General features: G+C 42.3%; 1 protein-coding gene across 1 annotated transcript in view; it reads left to right on the top strand.

Annotated features, from left to right (window-relative positions):
• WRAP73 (WD repeat containing, antisense to TP73) overlaps positions 1-21,095 on the top strand; it is a 48,874-nt gene extending 27,779 nt beyond the window's left edge. Inside the window, exons 4-12 of the mRNA XM_069742420.1 lie at positions 6,852-6,924; positions 8,480-8,583; positions 12,314-12,400; positions 12,522-12,656; positions 12,740-12,817; positions 15,594-15,696; positions 17,284-17,409; positions 18,029-18,220; positions 18,857-21,095. Coding sequence (XP_069598521.1) covers positions 6,852-6,924; positions 8,480-8,583; positions 12,314-12,400; positions 12,522-12,656; positions 12,740-12,817; positions 15,594-15,696; positions 17,284-17,409; positions 18,029-18,220; positions 18,857-18,969 — 1,011 coding nt within the window. The 3' untranslated portion in view covers positions 18,970-21,095. The remainder of the gene's footprint in view (positions 1-6,851; positions 6,925-8,479; positions 8,584-12,313; positions 12,401-12,521; positions 12,657-12,739; positions 12,818-15,593; positions 15,697-17,283; positions 17,410-18,028; positions 18,221-18,856) is intronic.
• The last annotated feature ends 436 nt before the right edge of the window (positions 21,096-21,531 follow it).

The raw sequence follows: 21,531 nt of genomic DNA, 5'->3' as shown, positions 1-21,531 counted from the left end.
GATGAGCTTCAAAAGGTACTGGTAGTCACTGGGAATGGTCTTCCAACAATCTTGAAGGAGTTCCCAGAGATGCTTAGCACTTGTTGGCCCTTTTGCCTTCACTCTGCGGTCCAGCTCACCCCAAACCATCTCGATTGGGTTCAGGCCAGGGGTAGCACCCCATCACTATCCTTCTTGGTCAAATAGCCCTTACACAGCCTGGAGGTGTGTTTGGGGTCATTGTCCTGTTGAAAAATAAATGATGGTCCAACTAAACGCAAACCGGATGGAATAGCATGCCGCTGCAAGATGCTGTGGTAGCCATGCTGGTTCAGTATGCCTTCAATTTTGAATAGATCCCCAACAGTGTAACCAGCATAGCACCGCCGCACCATCACACCTCCTCCATGCTTCACGGTGGGAACCAGGCATGTAGAGTCCATCCGTTCACCTTTTCTGCGTCGCACAAAGACACGGTGGTTGGAACCAAAGATCTTAAATTTGGACTCATCAGACCAAAGCACAGATTTCCACTGGTCTAATGTCCATTCCTTGTGTTCTTTAGCCCAAACAAGTCTCTTCTGCTTGTTGCCTGTCCTTAGCAGTGGTTTCCTAGCAGCTATTTTACCATGAAGGCCTGCTGCACAAAGTCTCCTCTTAACAGTTGTTGTAGAGATGTGTCTGCTGCTAGAACTCTGTGTGGCATTGACCTGGTCTCTAATCTGAGCTGCTGTTAACCTGCGATTTCTGAGGCTGGTGACTCGGATAAACGTATCCTCAGAAGCAGAGGTGACTCTTGGTCTTCCTTTCCTGGGGCGGTCCTTATGTGAGCCAGTTTCTTTGTAGCGCTTGATGGTTTTTGCCACTGCACTTGGGGACACTTTCAAAGTTTGCCCAATTTTTTGGACTGACTGACCTTCATTTCTTAAAATAATGATGGCCACTCGTTTTTCTTTACTTAGCTGCTTTTTTTTCTTGCCATAATACAAATTCTAACAGTCTATTCAGTAGGACTATCAGCTGTGTATCCACCAGACTCCTGCACAACACAACTGATGGTCCCAACCCCATTTATAAGGCAAGAAATCCCACTTGTTAAACCTGACAGGGCACACCTGTGAATAGAAAAACCATTCCCCGTGACTACCTCTTGAAGCTCATCAAGAGAATGCCAAGAGTGTACAAAGCAGTCATCAAAGCAAAAGGTGGCTACTTTGAAGAACTGTTGTGAATTCAGCTTTTGGGCTCCCGCCGGTGGTTGTAGAGGGTAATGCAGTTGTGCCTGGACTGCAGGAGTGGACAGGTGTGTCTACTAATTGCAAGACTGACTGGGGTATATAGCTTTGCAGGATCCTTTAGTCAGTGCCACTTGTCCATTGTTCTGGAAGGATTCACTTCCCTGCTGGTCTCTCCAGTTTGCTGTGCTTTTCTACAAAGATAAGTCCTGGCTTTGTTTTTGCTGTCCACTAGCTGTGGACCTTAAAGTTCTGTGCATTTTCATGTTTTTGTCTTGTCCAGCTTAGTCTGTGAAGGATTTTTTGCAGCCTAGCTATTTCTCTGGAGATGCAGATATATCCCCCATGTCTTTAGTCAGATGTGGTGATCCGTATTTTCTGCGGTGGATATTTTGTAGTGTTTTTATACTGACCGCATGGTACTCTGTTCTATTCTTTCTTTTTAGCTAGTATGGCCTCCTATGCTAAAATCTGATTTCATATCTGCGTATGTTATTTCCCTCTCCTCTCACAGTCAATATTTGTGGGGGGGTATCTATCCTTTGGGGATTTTCTCTGAGGCAAGATAGGTTTCCTGTTTCTGTTTTTAGGGGGTAGTTAGATCTTAGGCTGTGCCGAGGGGTCTAGGGAGTGTTAGGTACCCCCCACGGCTACTTCTAGTTGCGCTGCTAGGTTCAGGGTTTGCGGTCAGTACAGGGACCACCTTCTCCAGAGTCCGTCTCATGCTGCTCCTAGGCCACCAGATCATAACAAAGAATGTAGAATATAAGACATAATTTCAGTTGTTTCACACTTTTGTTAAGTATATAATTCCACATGTGTTAATTCATAGTTGTGATGCCTTCAGTGTGAATGTACAATTTTCATAGTCATGAAAATACAGGAAAATCTTTAAATGAGAAGGTGTCCAAACTTTTGGTCTGTACTGTATATATAATTTATTTATTTATTTTTTTTGCAAAAGACATTAAATGGGTTAATGACAGCAATACCTGCCTCACCGATCCCCCTGCCACTCTCGTTCTGCTTGTACCCGATTATCTGCCGGTCTCTCCTTCTTTTATGTTTGACATTACTGTTGTCTGTTTGTGCCAGACTCAATAATAATAATAGTACCACTGGCTTTATGTATTATTATTTATTATTATTATTATTATTATTATTATTTTATAAGCCCACAAGTTAGTTTGGGTCATTTGCACAAATCAAATCTTAAAAGCTACTTGACTTCAGATCTGTCATCATCATATTTTAGAGCAGGAGTAGCTGATCAGTTAGCTATTTTGTGGAAATTACAATTCCCTAAATCCTTGCTCATTCCATGTTTAATAAGCATATTACCCCGGCCCTTAAACCCTACACGGGAATGGGCCACACTTCATAGCAAGATTTAAACATAACGATCCTCATGTGGTTCACAACAATAGGACCAAGAAGTGTTTCCAAACATAATTTTTTTTAAAACAAAACAATTTATTTATTCAGACATAAATAACCAAACAGTAAAAACAGATGGTGCCACAGACCAAACAAAAAAACGAAGGCCAAGCGAACAAAGTGGAACTCCGCAGAAAGTATATACTGGGTGAAAAGATTTTTTTCCCCTTTTCCTCACACAATTTGAGATCTTCTAATTATAGAGGTATATAGATGTATATTTAATGAATGACACGTTGCAATACTTTCCATTAAACATTAGTAGTATAATACTTGCACCGGACAACTTATCCACACTGTCAGTGGAAAGAAGGAGAAAAACCGGAAGTCATATCCGCAGTTTCAGAGCAAGTGCTGAGGGTGCAATTCACCCATACCACGGAACACCCCTAATCAAATACTATTGTATCATTCCTCCAACAGCCCACATATATAGATTGCACAAGGTCAGTTCCTCAACATATTACCTCTAAGCGTGTTCCACGACGAGTCCACTGCCGAGTGACAGGCAGTGACAGGGTTCGGAGGCACAGCCTGTCACTCGGCAGTGGACTCGTGGAACACGCTTAGGAAGTGCTGGTCTTTCCTCATATTTTCAGAATAAGCTGTTCTACGTGTACATAAGGAATATCATTTCTGGCCATGAACTGACTTGTATACTGTATTTCTCTCCAGCTTCCCCCTCTGTATGCTCCTTCTTTAACTTTCATTTGTCTGAGCTGGTGGGTAAAGACTAGCTGCTGTGATGTCACCCATATGTTCCACACAGACGTGGGGATGTTCCTTCCCTTCTATCTCCACATGCTCTGAAGCTGCAGCAGCATGGAGGACATTACACAGCAGTACAGAGCCATGTAGCTGTGAATCCAGCACGATGATGAAATACAACATTTTCTAAATTGCAAACAACTCCGTGTCACCCTCTTCCTGTCCTCTCATTGTGCTTTCCCCTCTCTATAGAAAGCGGTGTTTATTTTATTTACTTCTACTTTGTCCCCCTCTTGCACTTGTACAGAGCAATAATTAAAGAAAATTTCTGTTGAAACTTTTCAGTGTTCGGTGAAAATTTCTCTGCTTGATTCTCCTCTCTATAGACTTCAATAGGAAGCTGAACAGCAACTAGCCTAACTGAAATTAAACAGTAAGCTAAACGAAGAGAACCAAGAATAAAACTTAATATTTATTGACATAATGCATAAAATAAAAATAATTAAAAGACCTAGATAATAAATGACACAAAATACCCAGTAGGGGACTCCAACACCTACCCAACCAATATAACCATTCACAGAACTCGTTCCAGACTAGATTCAGATTATAAATTGCCTAGTGCAGAAACGGTAATGGCATCATAGAGTCAAACAAGCCAAGACCAGTGCTTGGACCAAGGTATTAAGACACCATATAGCAGAGTAAAAAAGGGTTAATAAAGTGACTAAGTGCCTAAAGCAGCTATCTATTAATATACCCTTATAGATTAAAGATCCCACAAACAGCATACACAAAGTGCAGTATAAAAAAAAAAGACGAAGGCATAATATCTATGCTCTGGAATCACAATGAAGGTAAGGTGCTGATGATGGTAATGGTGGGTGGTCTGGTCGTTCCCCCTCACTCCGACGCGCGTTTCACCCTGAGCTTCTTCCGGGGGCGTCAAGGTGTACTATCCAGTACATTTAAAAAAATAAATAAACTATTCTGCTCTCTTTCCGCTGCCCCCATGCCGTTCGGTGTCCTCTTCTATAACCGGTGCAGGAGCCAGTAGCTGACTTTGGCGTGCCAGCACGGGCCACGCATAATGGACGCACATGCAGGTGAAATTGGCAGCGCTGGGCCACCTTCCCACATGGGTCACACCATTGTTACACCTCTGGATGCTGGACTGATGACCTGCGTGGCCACAGAGAGGGCTCGGAGTGCCTCCTCATGTGTGTGCCATAGGTTCACCACCACTGATCTTGGATAAGTTCAGGAGGTGGGGGAAAAATAGTAGTCAATAAGCAGAGAAGGAAGCATGTTTCTCAGAGAACCTAACAAGGACTACTGGGAGTGATGAAATATGGCCCCACAGACCCCTTATCTCATCATCCAGCCTGATGAAGAGACATCCACAGAAGATCTGCGGTCAGTTCTCCAAGATGTTGGGAACAACCTCCTTGTTGAGTTCCTTCAAAAACTGTGTGCAAGTACAAGTGTATCTAGGAGAAATGAGGCTGTTTTGAAAGTGAAGGGCGATCACACCAGATATTGATTGTATTTAGATTTCTCTTTTGTCCATTCACTGTTGCATTGTGTTAATTGCTGCCTTTCAGGTCACATTTTCACACTGCCGTTCTAGTGACCTCTACAATCTCACCGGGAGACCAAATCAAATTTGATAATACGCAGTAACATTTCTGTAATCTGATAAATGTCATATTATAAGATAAGAGAAAACTCGTAAATCTCTGCCTAGTGTCTTATGCTTTATTTTGAACAAAGCTTTTTTTGTTTTTGTTTATCTGCGTACCAAATGAAGGGTATTTCACTTGTTTTCTATAATTTTCTTATATTTATTTTCCCTTTATTTTGTTCTTTTATCTGTCTTTATGGCAATGGTTAATATTCCTTCAGTGCATCCCAGTCTTAGTCCTGTTGGCATTTCCCTTCGTTCTCTCTCATAGGGTTGGGGCCCTATTAATCAAACATAAGCCAGGAAACGATGGTGGATATGTCTGTTTTAAATCGCGGCATGTGAGCTATGCAGCTGCTGAGGTCACACGGAGTGGGCGCAGAGTGGGCGCAGAGTGTGGGCTCTTACTTCCATCAGTTCCCAAAGAGCTGAGAATAGGTCCCTGTGTAAATTCCTAAGTGCCGTCGTTCTACATAACCTTCATACATGGACGCTCCAAACTTCCTACATCAATCCTGGAATTTTTTTTTGTATTTTTGCAATATTCCCGTTGTGTGTGACCGTTCTGTTCTCCCGATCGGTTTGCTTTAGTAGATACAATCCCCATGATCTGAGGATATTCTCTTAATACTCTGCATTGTGCCGCTCCTCTGTTATGCCTTCTGTAATATATAGGAATGAATTAACAACTGGGTGTTACAAATTGAGGATTGTCCTTGCAAACTCTGACGCGATCCTAAAAGTATTAAAAAAAGGCTGAATGTGCAGATTCACCTACCTCTGCCAAGAGGAATGTCTACCCAGTGGTCATAAATTTTCAGGAGGAGCAGCAGATTATCAAAACAATGCAGCGATTTATAAGAAAAGAAGTCTTAGGCTACTTTCACACTAGCGTTAACTACAATCCGTAATAATGTGTCGTTTTGCAGAAAAAACGCATCCTGCAAAAGTGCTTGCAGGATGCGTTTTTTCCCCATAGACTTGTATTGACGACGCATTGCGATGGATTGCCACACGTCGCATCCGTCGTGCGACGGATGCGTCGTGCTTTGGCAGACCGTCGGGAGCAAAAAACGCTACATGTAACGTTTTTTGCTCCTGATGGACCGCTTTTTCCGACCGCGCATGCGCGGCCGGAACTCCGCCCCCACCTCCCCGCACCTCACAATGGGGCAGCGGATGCGCCGGAGAAATGCATCCGCTGCCTCCGTTGTGCAATGCGTTAAACGCTAGCGTCGGAATCTCTGCCCTACGCATTGCGACGGGGAGATTCCGACACTAGTGTGAAAGTAGCCTAAAATGTGTTATTTCACCACGGCAAATACAATTATTTCTTAAAACGCGTCAGGGCAAAAATGTCTCTGGAGGGATATCCCATCATTGTCTAACCAGTGTGATGCCGCTACAGTTTCATTCTAGTGATCACTGGGGGGTCTCCGTAATTTGACCCCCAATAAGGCATGTGATATATCTTTGATATTCCAGCTGTAATAAAACTTGCCGATCCTTCAGTCATCCAATACGTTCAATAATACTGACTAATAGAAATGTGTTGGGTTAATAAGTGGTGCAGGGTAGTTGTATGGCAGTGCGACTGCAGGATCAGACTACACATGGTGTATTTGTAGTCTGTTACCATAGAGACAAAGAGGTTTTCATAGGAGCTGCAGACACAATAGATTATTGGTTACGGCTATTTGAATTGTGCCTTATTTATAACCTTTCCCAATGTTGGTCCAGCCATGAGGACCACCGCTCGTAATGTATGTTATTGAATATTTATATGGAATTTCATTGTCTTTTCGCAGCTCCGAATAACTTTGTGGTCCCTTAGTGCAAAGTCCGTGTCATACATAAAGTATCCGAAGCCGTGTCAGAAAGGTAAGTCCTCGGTAAGGGCCGTCTGGTCCTGTGATTGACTTGTTCACCATCTGCAGCCGCCAGGGACAGAGCCAACATCCTGTGATGAACTGTACACAGTCGACAGGTTTTTTTGGCATGTGAATACAAACTGGAATTTTGAATAAAAATGGTGAGGCGCTAATACACAAAAAAATGATTAAGCGCTTTGTTGAATTTTTGCTCCTTTTCGGTTTTCTTTCGCCAGTTTCGAGCAACTCTAGGGGGTGGAAGTTTGGCCAGGAAGGAACATGACCGGGCAGCCCCACCAATTCACTAGAATTTACTCTACAAAGGTGCTGTACTAATGCGGAAAAGTTTTGTGACATTTCCAAAAGTCGCCGAAAACATCTGGATAATTCCCACACCCACTTTGTGCAGTAAAAAATGGCACAAAAACGATGATGAATTTGGCGCAAAAATAAAAATACCTAAATAAAAATAAACGAACAAAAAAAAATGTTAAAGAAGAAGTTGACAAAACTAGGGGGATCTTCAGCAGAACCATCCAGTAATAAAACCAATTTCTTCACTGAAAATATTAAAACGATTGGATCCAACGGTATAATTGAACCGGGCGCCAATCACACGCAGACGTATATACAAATGGCAGATATTCTAGTAAACACCTAGAAGGAACCAAGGGTCGTCACAAATCCTTATTGTATTTTCATATTCTCTTCTATATACATATGATTGCTTTTGAGATTCACACTTTGGGGAACCTCAGAATCCAACTTTAAGATCCAATAAGCTGCACGTATCAGTAGTAATTTTTGCCGTCGTCCCTCCTCTTTTTGGGAATAACACCTTCTCTATTCCATAAAAGCTAAAACTAGAAATGTCTGAGTTGTGATCAATAAGAAAACCCCGCAGCGGAGTATGCGCTGTCCCGGTTGGCGATTTTCTCAGCGATGCGTTGTTGCGGGTTAAGCATCTTATACACCGCTGTTGGCAAACATCACATTCTATACAATATATCGCATGGCGCGAGTCACAACTGCCTGCACTTCTGAAACACCCTACTGCAGGGGTGGGGAACCTTTTTTTTTTTTCTGCCAAGGTCCATTTGGATATTTATACCATCCCTCGGGGGCGTGTACCAATTGTGAGCTAACTCCACCCACAAGGAACATTCTAAGGTTGGCACGTAATTTTTTATTGCACGCGCCTCTGCGTTCAGTAGTGAACACTGCGTGTGCGTGCTCACCGAGCAAGAAGGAACTAATACAAAATACAAGCCCAAGCACTGTGGCCCTCAGGAATCTGCCCGGGGGACGGATAAAGGGTCATCAGGGGCATAAACAGCCCGAGGGTCTGAGGTTCCCCAGCTCAGCCCTAGAGGATAACCAGGAAGAGTCACCAGTGTAGGACTGGGGGAAATAATACGTCCGATGTATACGTGAAGCACGTGTAAACTCTCCATGATGGATGGCTTTCATCTTCTTTTTCTGGCAGCTTTGTATATGTGGGATGTACTGACTTTATCACTGTTGTTAGAACCTAGGTGAGTGCTGACCCCGATCTCTTCCTGCAGGGATAGCCTTCACCAGCGATGGGCGGCACATGGCCCTGGCGGAGAGACGGGACTGCAAAGATTACATTAGCATATTTGTGTGCAACGACTGGCGCCTTCTAAGGGTGAGAAATGCCTGCGTCCACATGCTGCGCGCCCGCCTGTTCATTTAATACCTATGTATCTTTAGTGCTTAGTTTGTAGAATTTACTACGCTGCTTTCTGGGGACTTTCCTGGATTCTTCCCTGGCAGTCAGCAAGGTGCCTAAACATAGCCGCATTATTTCCACCCGCCCGCGCACATTCATTGTAGCCGGCCATTATGTAAAGCCATTACATTAATTAGGGATGAAGCGTCTGTGGCCACATGAGCGCCCCCTGCTGCTGTGTAATGGTAGGACAGCTGACCTGAACCCATTACAGTGACTTCTTCTATAATCCATTGATGGCATTGATTCTTCTGTTGGACACCGATTTTCGATATTTTGACATTGACACCTGCAGGCCACTAAGTGCATGATCAATAGGGTAAGCCAGTTTTTTTTTTTTTTCTGGCTTTTATTCAGAGTCCATTCCCATTTTGTATGTGATTTTTTTTTTTTTTTTGTGGCCACAGTGTTTCCAAAATCACAGCAAAAATGATGCGGTGCTGAAATCCCCGGTAGGAAAAAAAATGCACTGGACGCAAAGGGCGCTCCTCATAGCAAAATGTCGTGGGCCTGACATCCACTGGGGAAAAAATAGCCCCTGACGCAATGCAGTATGGAAAGGGCCACATTTGTGTACTGCGCTTGGGAATATGCTGGAGCTATGTAAGCAGTGGGGAAATAAATTCTGAACAGCATTACAGCATTGCATGCCCCCGTCACTGACCATAAAGCTGCCCGATGCCCGCCCTTGATCTCTGCTGTGATCAGCAGATGGCGCTGGTCGTTCACACGTGGCCGTATTAGCCCATCTGACGGGGGCACCACATTCCGCATGTTGGGGTCTCTGCGCACACATCTCCTTCACCAGCTGTCACAACATGTATTTAGGATGATGTGAACAACTTCAGGGTTTAATTTCACAGTGAAGTGGACGAGGTCCTGGCCTGACCGACAGACAGGAGCATAAAATAAAGGCTGACACACTGAGATTTGTACATAATATACCATATAAAGTGCACAGTCCAATCATAGTACCCCTGATGTAAAACTATAGCACAACTATGTCTATGGACAAAGATACAGCTCCAATACGGCCCCGTGTGCACAAGAATACAACTGCTATACTACTGACCTGTATGTTTATAAAGGTAGTGCTTTCAAGACTTATATTAATGACTTCTCCCTAGATATTTGGTAAATGTCAGATCAAATGGAGATCGGTTCCCTTCAATAGGAACTGGGCTGCAGTACCTGAGAGCGGCCACTGCACAGTGGATGGCGCTGTGCAGTTAGTCTCCATCTACTGTATATATGAAGATTGCTGATCGGTCGGGGTGCCGTCTTGTCTGACCCCCACTGATATCGATGTCCTGAACTAAGGATAGATTATTGATGTGATAACCAAGAGTAACCATTGCTTTTCTTTAATTTATTCAATAGCATAAGTGAAGTTAAGAAAAGTTGTAATATATCTTATCATATAAATGTGCTTCTTTCTCCTCCTGAACTGATCATTCACTCGCAATAAAATCTGCCACCAGTGAATACAGATTTTATCATTAGTGAGCTGGCAGTTAGTGCTCATAAAGTTCTATGGAGGGGCAGTATTATAGTAGTTATATTCTTGTACATAGGGGACTGTATTATAGTAGTTATATTCTTGTACATAGGAGCAGTATTATAGTAGTTATATTCTTGTACATGGGAGCAGTATTATAGTAGTTATATTCTTGTACATAGGGGACTGTATTATAGTAGTTATATTCTTGTACATAGGAGCAGTATTATAGTAGTTATATTCTTGTACATGGGAGCAGTATTATAGTAGTTATATTCTTGTACATGGGAGCAGTATTATAGTAGTTATATTCTTGTACATGGGAGCAGTATTATAGTAGTTATATTCTTGTACATAGGGGCAGTATTATAGTAGTTATATTCTTGTACATAGGGGCAGTATTATAGTAGTTATATACTTGTACATAGGAGCAGTATTATAGTAGTTATATTCTTGTACATAGGAGCAGTATTAAAGTAGTTATATTCTTGTACATAGGGGCAGTATTATAGTAGTTATATACTTGTACATAGGGGCAGTATTATAGTAGTTATATTCTTGTACATAGGAGCAGTATTAAAGTAGTTATATTCTTGTACATAAGGGGCAGTATTATAGTAGTTATATTCTTGTATATAGGTGGCAGTATTATAGTAGTTATATTCTTGTACATAGAGGCAGTATTATAGTAGTTATATTGTATATAGGTGGCAGTATTATAGTAGTTATATTCTTGTACATAGGAGGCAGTATTATAGTAGATATATTCTTGTATATAGGTGGCAGTATTATAGTAGTTATATTCTTGTACATAGGGGCAGTATTATAGTAGTTATATTCTTGTACATAGAGGCAGTATTATAGTAGTTATATTGTATATAGGTGGCAGTATTATAGTAGTTATATTCTTGTACATAGAGGCAGTATTATAGCAGTTATATTCTTATACATAGGAGGCAGTATTATAGTAGTTATATTCTTGTATATAGGTGGCAGTATTATAGTAGTTATATTCTTGTATATAGGTGGCAGTATTATAGTAGTTATATTCTTGTACATAGGGGCAGTATTATAGTAGTTATATTCTTGTACATAGGGGCAGTATTATAGTAGATATATTCTTGTATATAGGTGGCAGCATTATAGTAGTTATATTCTTGTACATAGCAGTAGTATTATAGTAGTTATATTCTTGTACATAGGGGTAGTATTATAGTAGTTATATTCTTGTACATAGGAGCAGTATTATAGTAGTTATATTCTTGTACATAGGGGCAGTATTATAGTAGTTATATTCTTGTACATAGGGGCAGTATTATAGTAGTTATATTCTTGTACATAGGGGCAGTATTATAGTAGTTATATTCTTGTACATAGGGGCAGTATTATAGTAGTTATATTCTTGTACATAGGGGCAGTATTATACTAGTTATATTCTTGTACATAGGGGCACTATTATAGTAGTTATATTCCTGTACATAGGGGCAGTATTATAGTAGTTATATTCTTGTACATAGGAGCAGTATTATTGTAGTTATATTCTTGTACATAGGAGCAGTATTATAGTAGTTATATTCTTGTACATAGGTGGCAGTATTATAGTAGTTATATTCTTGTACATAGGGGCAGTATTATAGTAGTTATATTCTTGTACATAGGGGCAGTATTATAGTAGTTATATTCTTGTACATAGGGGCAGTATTATAGTAGTTATATTCTTGTACATAGAGGCAGTATTATAGTAGTTATATTCTTGTACATAGGGGCAGTATTATAGTAGTTATATTCTTGAACATAGGTGGCAGTATTATAGTAGTTATATTCTTGTACATAGGGGCAGTATTATAGTAGTTATATTCTTGTACATAGAGGCAGTATTATAGTAGTTATATTCTTGTACATAGGGGCAGTATTATAGTAGTTATATTCTTGTACATAGGGGCAGTATTATAGTAGTTATATTCTTGTACATACGGGCAGTATTATAGTAGTTATATTCTTGTACATGGGGGCAGTATAGCAGTAGTTATATTCTTGTACATAGGGGGCAGTATAATTTGTAGCTATGTTCTTGTATGTAGGGGGCACTTTTATTTGATGAAGTGATTGGGTTATATACCTCTTATCTTTGCCTTGGTTTCATTGCAGCACTTTGAAACTGACACCCAGGATGTGACTGGCATAGACTGGGCTCCAAATGGCTGTGTGCTGGCTGTGTGGGACACTTGCCTGGAGGTAGGATGATTTTTTTTCCCTGGGTTTCAGTTCAGTCCACAATCTTCTGGCCCCCCAAAAAATGCTGTTCCTGTAGATTGAGATGTACGTCTCATAGTGACTTCTGTCTCTTCTACGCCAGTACAAGGTGCTGCTGTACTCGCTGGATGGTCGCTTGCTGTCCAGTTATTCTGCCTACGAGTGGTCGCTGGGCATCAAGTCAGTTACGTGGAGTCCCAGTAGCCAGTTTCTGGCTGTCGGCAGCTACGATGAAAAGGTCTGTAAACGGACATCACAGGCCTCTACGTTGCTCTTGTTTTTACGTTTGCTTAGTGCTATTCATTTGTTTTTCTTTACTAGGTCCGAATCCTCAACCACGTGACATGGAAACCGATCAAAGAACTGTTGCATCCCGCTACAATCTCCAATCCAAAGACTGTAAGCATCACCAAGCCCAGGACTGCAGGATCCTGCCGGGCACTTATATAGAGGGGCAAGGTCTTCAGTACATGGGGTACCACTCTGCGCTGGCCTTGTGAGCCAGGGGCGTTGGGGATAATGATTTATGACGGGTCTTGGGATTGGAACATTGTTTGCTATAACACTAGTTTCCAACCTGTATGTCTTCGGCAGTTATGAAACTAAAGTCTGGTTGTCCATGCATGCTGAGAGTTGTAGTTTCACAACAGCTTGCGACTACATCTTCGCAGAGCCTAGAGTACGTCACACATTTGTAAACTTACATATTCCGTTATTTTAGGGGATTTTTTTTTTTTTACATTTTGAGTTATGAGTTTTTCACCATTCATTCAGAGCTGCTTTTAATATTCTGCTTGTTCTTTTTGGAAACAGGTAAGAGTTTAGCTCTCGGCTGCTGTCAGACATGTTACCCTGGCTCTGAAGGCGCCCTTACTTCTTAGATAACTGTTGGCCACATGCTTGTTCGGCTGACCGCGCTCACCCAACTTCTCCATGCTCGCTAAGAATGGGGAGAACGGAATGAGCCACAGCGACTTTTCAGCTTGGAGGACAAAATAAATGTTGAATTCATTCTGCCGGATCCTTATCTGCCCCCCATCTACCCCAATACTATCTGTTGGGAAGGAGCTGGGATGTGTATAGGGCCCTTCAGTATATAACTATACCAACAGTTCACTGCTGTCTGGTAGTAGAAACGCAGATCTCCAAATGTCACTTTCCGCATGGATAGAAAAGTAAATAAGATTGCTTTGTCTGATTAATTAAAGAGGTTGTCCACAACCCTGTCTGTTACTGGTTTTGCCATAAATACTTTAAAGGATTTCCCCACGAACAAAGTATGTTTTAATCAATAGATCTTGACATAACAATACCTTTCACAATTGTATGTGTTACAAAATGTCCCTGAGATAATCTTATAAATGTGCCCCTGCTGTGTAATGTATGTGTCCAGTCATGCAGGAACATGGTCTGATCATACCACAGTTCCTGGGCAGGGGAGGAACCAAAAGGGAGTATACAGACAGGACAGTGGAGGATGAAGCAAAAGAGTATACAGACAGGAAAGTGGAGGAGGAAGCAAAAAGAGTATACAGACAGGAAAGTTGAGGAGGAAGCAAAAGAGTATACAGACAGGACAGTGGAGGATGAAGCAAAAGAGTATAAAGACAGGAAAGTTGAGGAGGAAGCAAAACAGAGGATACAGACAGAACAGCTGGGGAAGAAGCAAAAGAGAGGATACAGACAGGACAGTGGAGGATGAAGCAAAAGAGAATACAGACAGGACAGTGGAGAATGAAGCAAGAGTATACAGACAGGACAGTGGAGGAGGAAGCAAAAGAGAGGATACAGACAGGACAGTGGAGGCTGAAGCAAAAGAGAATACAGACAGGACAATGGAGGCTGAAGCAAAAGAGAATACAGACAGGACAGTGGAGGCTGAAGCAAAAGAGAATACAGACAGGACAGCAGAGGAGGAAGCAAAAGAGAATACAGACAGGACAGCAGAGGAGGAAGCAAAACAGGATACAGACAGAACAGCTGGGGAAGAAGCAAAAGAGAGGATACAGACAGGACAGTGGAGGATGAAGCAAGAGTATACAGACAGGAAAGTGGAGGAGGAAGCAAAAGAGAGGATACAGACAGGACAGTGGAGGCTGAAGCAAAAGAGAATACAGACAGGACAATGGAGGCTGAAGCAAAAGAGAATACAGACAGGACAGTGGAGGATGAAGCAAAAGAGTATACAGACAGGACAGTGGAGGATGAAGCAAAAGAGTATACAGACTGGAAAATGGAGGATGAAGCAAAAGAGTATACAGACAGGACAGTGGAGTATGAAGCAAAAGAATATACAGACAGGAAAGTGAAGGAGGAAGCAAAAGAGTATACAGACAGGAAAGTGGAGGAGGAAGCAAAAGATTATACAGACAGGAAAGTGAAGGAGGAAGCAAAAGAGTATACAGACAGGACAGCAGTGGAGAAAGGAAAACAGTGTACAGACAGGACAGCAAATGAGGAAGCAAAAGAGGATACAGACAGGACAGCAGATGAGGAAGCAAAACAGTATACCGACAGGACAGTAGAGGAAGAAGCAAAAGAGAGGATACAGACATGGTAGCAGGGGATTTCCACATAGGAACATTTTCTTAGCTTATCCAATTGTGGAACTTATTATTATTCCAAGATCCATTGATTGAAGTGTTCTTTGAACTATCTACGGCAGGTAGTTGACATGAAAGGGACTTGTAAAGTCTTGGACAACCCCTTTAGGGTATGTGCACACGTCAGGATTTCTAGCAGAAATTTCCTGACAAAAAACGGACATTTCTGCCAGAAATCTGCATGTGATTTTTTTTTTTGCGGTTTTTATGCATTTTTGACGTGTTTTGTGCGTGGATTTTTTGCATTTTTTCCCAGACACTCCAAATGCCATAATATAATGGGAAATCTGCATAAAATCCGCAAAAATAATGAACATGCTGCTTCTTTTTACGGAATGTGTTTTTTTTTTTTGCGGAATGCATTCTAAATGATAGGATGCATATGTATGCGTTTTTTAAGCATTTTATCGCGTTTTTATCGCGAAAAAACACGCAAAAATCCTGAACGTATGCACCTACCCTTAAGGTGCAGTTACTGAACATTTTATGTTGATTTAATTGAAGATTTATTTTCTATTTAGCAATGGTACTTTTTTTTTTTACACATCTTTGCATCCTCAATTCTTTATTAGGTAGTGTACCGAGAAGTGGACAAATGTCAAAGCGTTGAACCTAGTCAGCTCATGTTCCCTCCACGAGGAGCCCCCAATAGTTTGTTTGCTGTCCACAGTAAATGTAAGTGGTGAGCAGGTTCTCTAGTTCCTGCCAAAATGTTACATGTAGCTGAATTGTTCTTACTGTCTTTTTAGACCCCAGAACCTCAGAACATAGTAAACATAATATATAATAATATAAAAATTCCTCATTCTCGCCTTACGCTCACACCTCCGGCCCCTCTGCTCCTCACAGTCACCTGTCCGGTGATCACTGCATCTTCAGATCACGGCCTCTTGCGCTGCGACTTCCTGTGAGGCCCGAGACATTTCTGCACGTGTGTGTACAAGGTCATGGCTCACACCGTGACATCCTGACCTTTCGCCTGTGCACAGAACCCTACAGCGTGAGGCAAGGTGATGTGAAGATGCAGTAATGACCGGACAGGTGACTGTGAGGAGTGGAGGGGCTGGAGAGGTGAGTATAAGGACTTATTTTTTGCACACATTTTGATGGTGGTCTATGAGTTATAGAAATGTCATCCAGCTGCAACCATTTTGCTAAATCCGTGCAAATAGTTGTAACATTCGAGTAGATTTCAGTTCCACTCAGGCTCCAGCAAATATCCAAAAAAGTCGAAAATCCAGCAACGGAAAAAAAAATTTATTTTGTAGATCAAAAAACTACCAGCTTTATTTTGCATATTTAAAAGACGAATAGTAATTACAGACTATTCCACAGAAGGACACCAGAGCTACGCATGTCAGGGTACAGCCTTATTCATGGTAAATCCCACGTCACACCCTATATTCAACTTCAGAGCTGCATTTGCAATTCTGCTGAGATAAAACGTGCTGCCAAACAGAGGTTTACTTCCAAATAATTTTTTATTACAAAAATGTGGATAACTTGTAAGAGAAAGGGAAGAAAAATGCCGATTTGCTGATTCAACCTTGAGCTGAAGGCCCGAGTTTCCTGACAGACTAAGGAGCCCATAAATATTACAGCCAAATAGTCTGAACGTGCCGATTTTAGGGGAGGAGAGGCTGCTGTTTAAACAGAACTGGTCACTTGGAACATGGTGCCTCAAATGGGTTGTCCACTACTGAATCCCTATGTTAAAATACTTATACCACTTATACTCACCAGTGGTGTCAGCATCGGCTCTCCCAGGGATTGTGTGACATTGTCACGTAATCCCTGTGGCCAATCAGCGCTGGCTTCCCTCTCCTGTCCTTCAGACAAAATAAAGACATTTGGAGGAAGTGAGAGAGCAGCACCAGCTTCCACTTCATCCGGACGGCGATTATGTCCATAGAAGAGGAGAGAGACGCCAGCGCTTGATGCAGGGACTGTGTTCATCACTTGTAGTGTAATTTCACCCTTCAGTCCTCGATTTGCAGCCTATGCGCAGTATTCGGAGGAAGCAGTCAATTAGGACCTTGTAGGGCAAAGTTAGGTGGTAGCTCAAAACATCGCACCTCGCTTCTTGCTGCAGCGTAAGTCTACACCATAAAAGTGACCCACCAGCGCTATAATCAGTGCCCCTGTCCATATTTGATGCAGAAACCTGGTGTCGGATTCCCTGTAATCTGACATAAGTGGCTTCTTTTTTTTTTGCGCTGGCCCGGTAATATGAATAGTGTGATTGCTTTTTTCTGTCCACAGATGAGCTCCTGGAGGTGCCAGTGACATTACGCACCATCAAACCAGACACTGACCGTGCAAATCCAGAACTTGGGATTGGGATGCTGGCCTTCAGTCCTGATAATCGATATTTGGCCACCAAAAATGGTATTTTTATTTTTTTTGCCTATTCATATTTTGGAAAACCTAGTAAGTAGCTGTCAAATCTGAAAAGTAGAACAGTCAGGATATCTAACAGTATTGTCCACCATAATCCCCCTGCACAATGCCATACACGTACTTTGTGAATATGATGCTGTTCTTACAGAATGGTGGACTCGGACGGTCGTGGCCAAAAGCTTTGAGACTGGCACAAAGTTTGGTTATCTGCTTCAGTGTCTTTAGATCTTGGTCAGATGTCTCTCTGGTTACTGAAGTACAATTATCAGCATTTCATAAGTTGTTACCCTTTTATTGATAAATACATCAGACTAAAGGCTTAATTATTTACAGCGTTGTCCCTTATTTTTCAAGACTTCTCAATGGGATTGAGACCTGGGGAGTTTTCTGACCATGGACCTAAAATGTCAATGTTTTGCATTAAAAACAGTGAGAAATTGAGCCCCCCCAGATCACATACCATAGAAATATCACATTTCCTTTACACTAAAGCAGAAAGCCCACATAACCCCTAATGACAGGGTCACCATGTGGCGTCTGCTGCTGCACGTGGGAATGTCTGGAGGGCTGGAGTTGACCACTTTTTGTGCTGACCGCTGTCTCGTAGATAACATGCCGTGCTGTGTGTGGCTGTGGGACGTTCAGAAGATGAGGTTGTCGGTGGTGCTGGAGCAGACGTCACCCGTCCGCTCTTTCTGTTGGGACCCCGTCCAGCCAAGGCTTGCCATCTGCACTGGAAATAGCAAAGTGTATTTGTGGTCTCCTTCCGGCTGCGTCTCCGTCCAGGTCCCTGTTGAAGGTGAGTGACCCCTTCCTATAAACACAGATGACATTCAGGATTGTCGGTGTCCATTACAGGAACTGTCTGGATGCAACACTTACATCTTCACCAGTCCTTATCTTGAGTCCATGTTTGTGGCCAGCAGGGAAAGTGTATTATTTCAATAATTAGTTATAAATCCTTGTCCGTCGTCCTCCTTCGGGTGGCAGGCAGAAGTTCTTACCCAGCCTTACTAGTTATACCGCAGACCTACCTACCTAGCGAGAGCTTAGTGCAGCCATATTGGTTGCCCCTATAAGATGCATGCATGTGTAAGAGAAAGCTGCAGACAAGTATTCATCAGACACCATGGCTAGAATTGGGCTGCAAATACTGATTTCCCCTGTAATGATTACTTATGTTCCGCATTACTAAGGTTGTACATGATTGGAAAAACCTAGCTGCCCCCTCCCAGAAACAGCGCCACCCCTGAGCTTGGATTGCATCCGGTATTGCAGCCCCAATTACGTAGGTGTAATACCGGTGGACAGGTGTAGCGCTGTTTTTTGCAAATTGCAGAAAAGATTTCCTATTGCAGTAAACCTTTTTAACATTTGCATATATTTTCGTGTGACTGTAAATGGTTTCCCTCTTCTTTTTTTTTTTTTTCCCCAGGTTCTTTTAATGTCCTGTCACTCGCCTGGCACCCACTGGGAGAGGACTCTCTACTACTCGCCAGTAAGGATCAGCTCTGCATTTGTTACTTGGAGACGGAGACTGATCAATGACCTCAGCAGGAAGCTGTCCTAGAATTAAACATGTTTACACGGTGGGATCATGGACCCCCATTACCTGCAGTGTATAAACTAAGGCGACCACTGACTGTCGGGCTCACTGCTGGACACTGAGCAGCCTCGTGTGGTCCTGTCTTGTTTTCTGGGGCTGACGGTAGAGGTCTCTGGTTTTACGCTGGAGCCCGCTCTAGAGTCCCCGGCATCGCCTGTTAATACAGTGTACATTGTGATGTATATACATGTAGAAACGTAATTTATACCCATGCAATAAATCCTTTATTTTCAATTGGAGAGATTGCATATACAGGGATCACCTTAATAAGAGACAAATCACTTTATTAAAGGGGTTGTCCCTGGTTAACATTGCACAATCCAGTAAAGTACTCTGAGTCGCAGAAACAATATCCATAAGAACATAAATGTAAAATACAAAAGATGTCCTGATGGAAAAAGGTGCAAAGCCCTGTAAATAAAAGCACTCACATGATAATCACCGAACCATGCACAGATCAGAGAACAGATACTGATCACCCCAGAACTAACAGCCCCTAAAGGAACACCAGGCAGGTCAGGGAGGGATGGTACACATTTCCCCTGAGGAAGACACGGCTCGCTCATCCCTCCCTGACCATTGACTGTGCAAGGAGTATATTACATGACCTGTGCAGTAAACTATTAGGCCACCATGGGTTGGACATTAAACCACTTGGGTACAGGACTGATACTAGGTTGGCAATCGCTGGACAATACATTTTCTAGGCCAATCATGGCTTAATTGAAAACCTCTAAGCTACCAGGGTCTAGGTGCCAATTCTTTGCCATAAATGGGTGGATCAAAAAACAAGATACTGATGGCTTGAATGTTAAAAAGTCACCATGGATTGGAAGCTAAGCCAGTAGGCCGCCATGGATTGGAAACTAAACCACTAGACCACCAGGGACTGGAAACAAAACCACCAGGTACTGGGAACTAAGCCTCTAGACCACCACGGACTAAAAACTAAACTACTAGACCGCCAGGGACTGGAAACTAAACCACTGGACCACTAGGGACTGGAAACTAAACCACCAGGGACTGGAAACTAGACCACCAGGGATTAGAAACGAACCGGCCAGGGATTAGAAACTAAACTGCCAAGGACTAGAAACTACAGTAAACCACTGTACTACCATGTACTGGAAACTAAACCAATAGGCCTCTGCTTGCAAGGCTAGAAGCTAAACCATTATTTTCTTTTCTGGCGGAGCACCCTATTAGAGCAAGGGCGAAATGGGAGGCTGACCTGGGGGCGATTGATGATGACCGATGGGAATCAGTATTGGATTATGTGCCCAAGATATCAATGAGTGAGCCTGGTAGGCTGTCACAATTATTTGTCATTCATAGGGCTTACAGAACCCCAGACATGTTATTTAAAGCCGGATTAAGGCCTAATTCAGAATGCCCTAGATGCTCGCAGTCCGAAGCGGGCATCCTTCATATGTTGTGGCAGTGCCCCAGGCTGTCCTCCTTTTGGGTGGTGGTGTTGAATAAAGTGGGTTTGGCATATAGTTGTAATGTGCCTCGGGATCCTCTGGTATGTGTTTTGGGCTATGTGGAGGAGGTAATAACTGATAAGCTGTATAAAACGGTTATAGCTAGACTGTTATTTATTGCGCGAAAGTTGATCGCCAAATTCTGGATTAGGGAAGAGCCACCAACTAGGAGAGACTTTATGAAGCAAGTGGACCATATCATTGCTTTGGAGAAGAGTATCTACGTTAGGAGGAACAAGATGGACCTCTTTGACAGGTTGTGGAGCCCGTGGCTTGAATCAATGTGATCTGAAGACCTTTTGCCCCTATGGAAATATTTTTTTTGACAAGTCATCTTCCTCTTCTTGTACTTTTGTATGTGATAATTTAGTGGGGGATGACTCTTGACAGGTCTCTAGTGGGTGGGGGGAAGGGGGGTGGGAGTTTGGTTTGGGACTAAATAAGTTTTCTAACAAAAAAAAGTATTGTGTATTTGTATATTGCTGAAAACAAACTATTCCTTTTATTGTTTATGCACAATTTTGATGGTTTAATAAAAATATCTGATTCAAAAAAAAAAAAAAAAAAAAAAAAAAAAAAAAGAAGCTAAACCATTAGGATGGCAGGGACTAAAAGCTAAACAAAAAGGCCAAATGGGACTGTAAGCTAAACCACTGGTTTGTCAGGCACTGGGAGCTAATCCACTAGGCCACCAGGGACTGGAAATAGTCATTAGGCCTCCACTTGCAAGGCTTGAAGCCTGACAAACCTGGACACAGAAAACTTGTCTATCACTTTCTTTATATTTGCAAATGTTAAAAAAAATAAAAAAATTAAACCAACAGTTATGAAAACTTAGGGAACTGATTGAGAAGGTCTGTAATTATGAAATGTGCAGATCGGCTCTCGTGGTAATGAGATCTATTGATATTGAAATATTCTCTGTCGTATCTCAGGAGTGTTTGCTGAGATCTGCGCTGCTGACAATGCTTCCTGATTACTGGTAATGAGCCTGGCTGGACCCCATTCATTGTCCTTTAT

The sequence above is a fragment of the Ranitomeya imitator genome, chromosome 10, assembly GCF_032444005.1.
Source record: "Ranitomeya imitator isolate aRanImi1 chromosome 10, aRanImi1.pri, whole genome shotgun sequence".
In the NCBI taxonomy this organism is placed as follows: Eukaryota; Metazoa; Chordata; class Amphibia; order Anura; family Dendrobatidae; genus Ranitomeya; species Ranitomeya imitator.
This window is presented reverse-complemented; position numbering and strand designations above follow the sequence as displayed.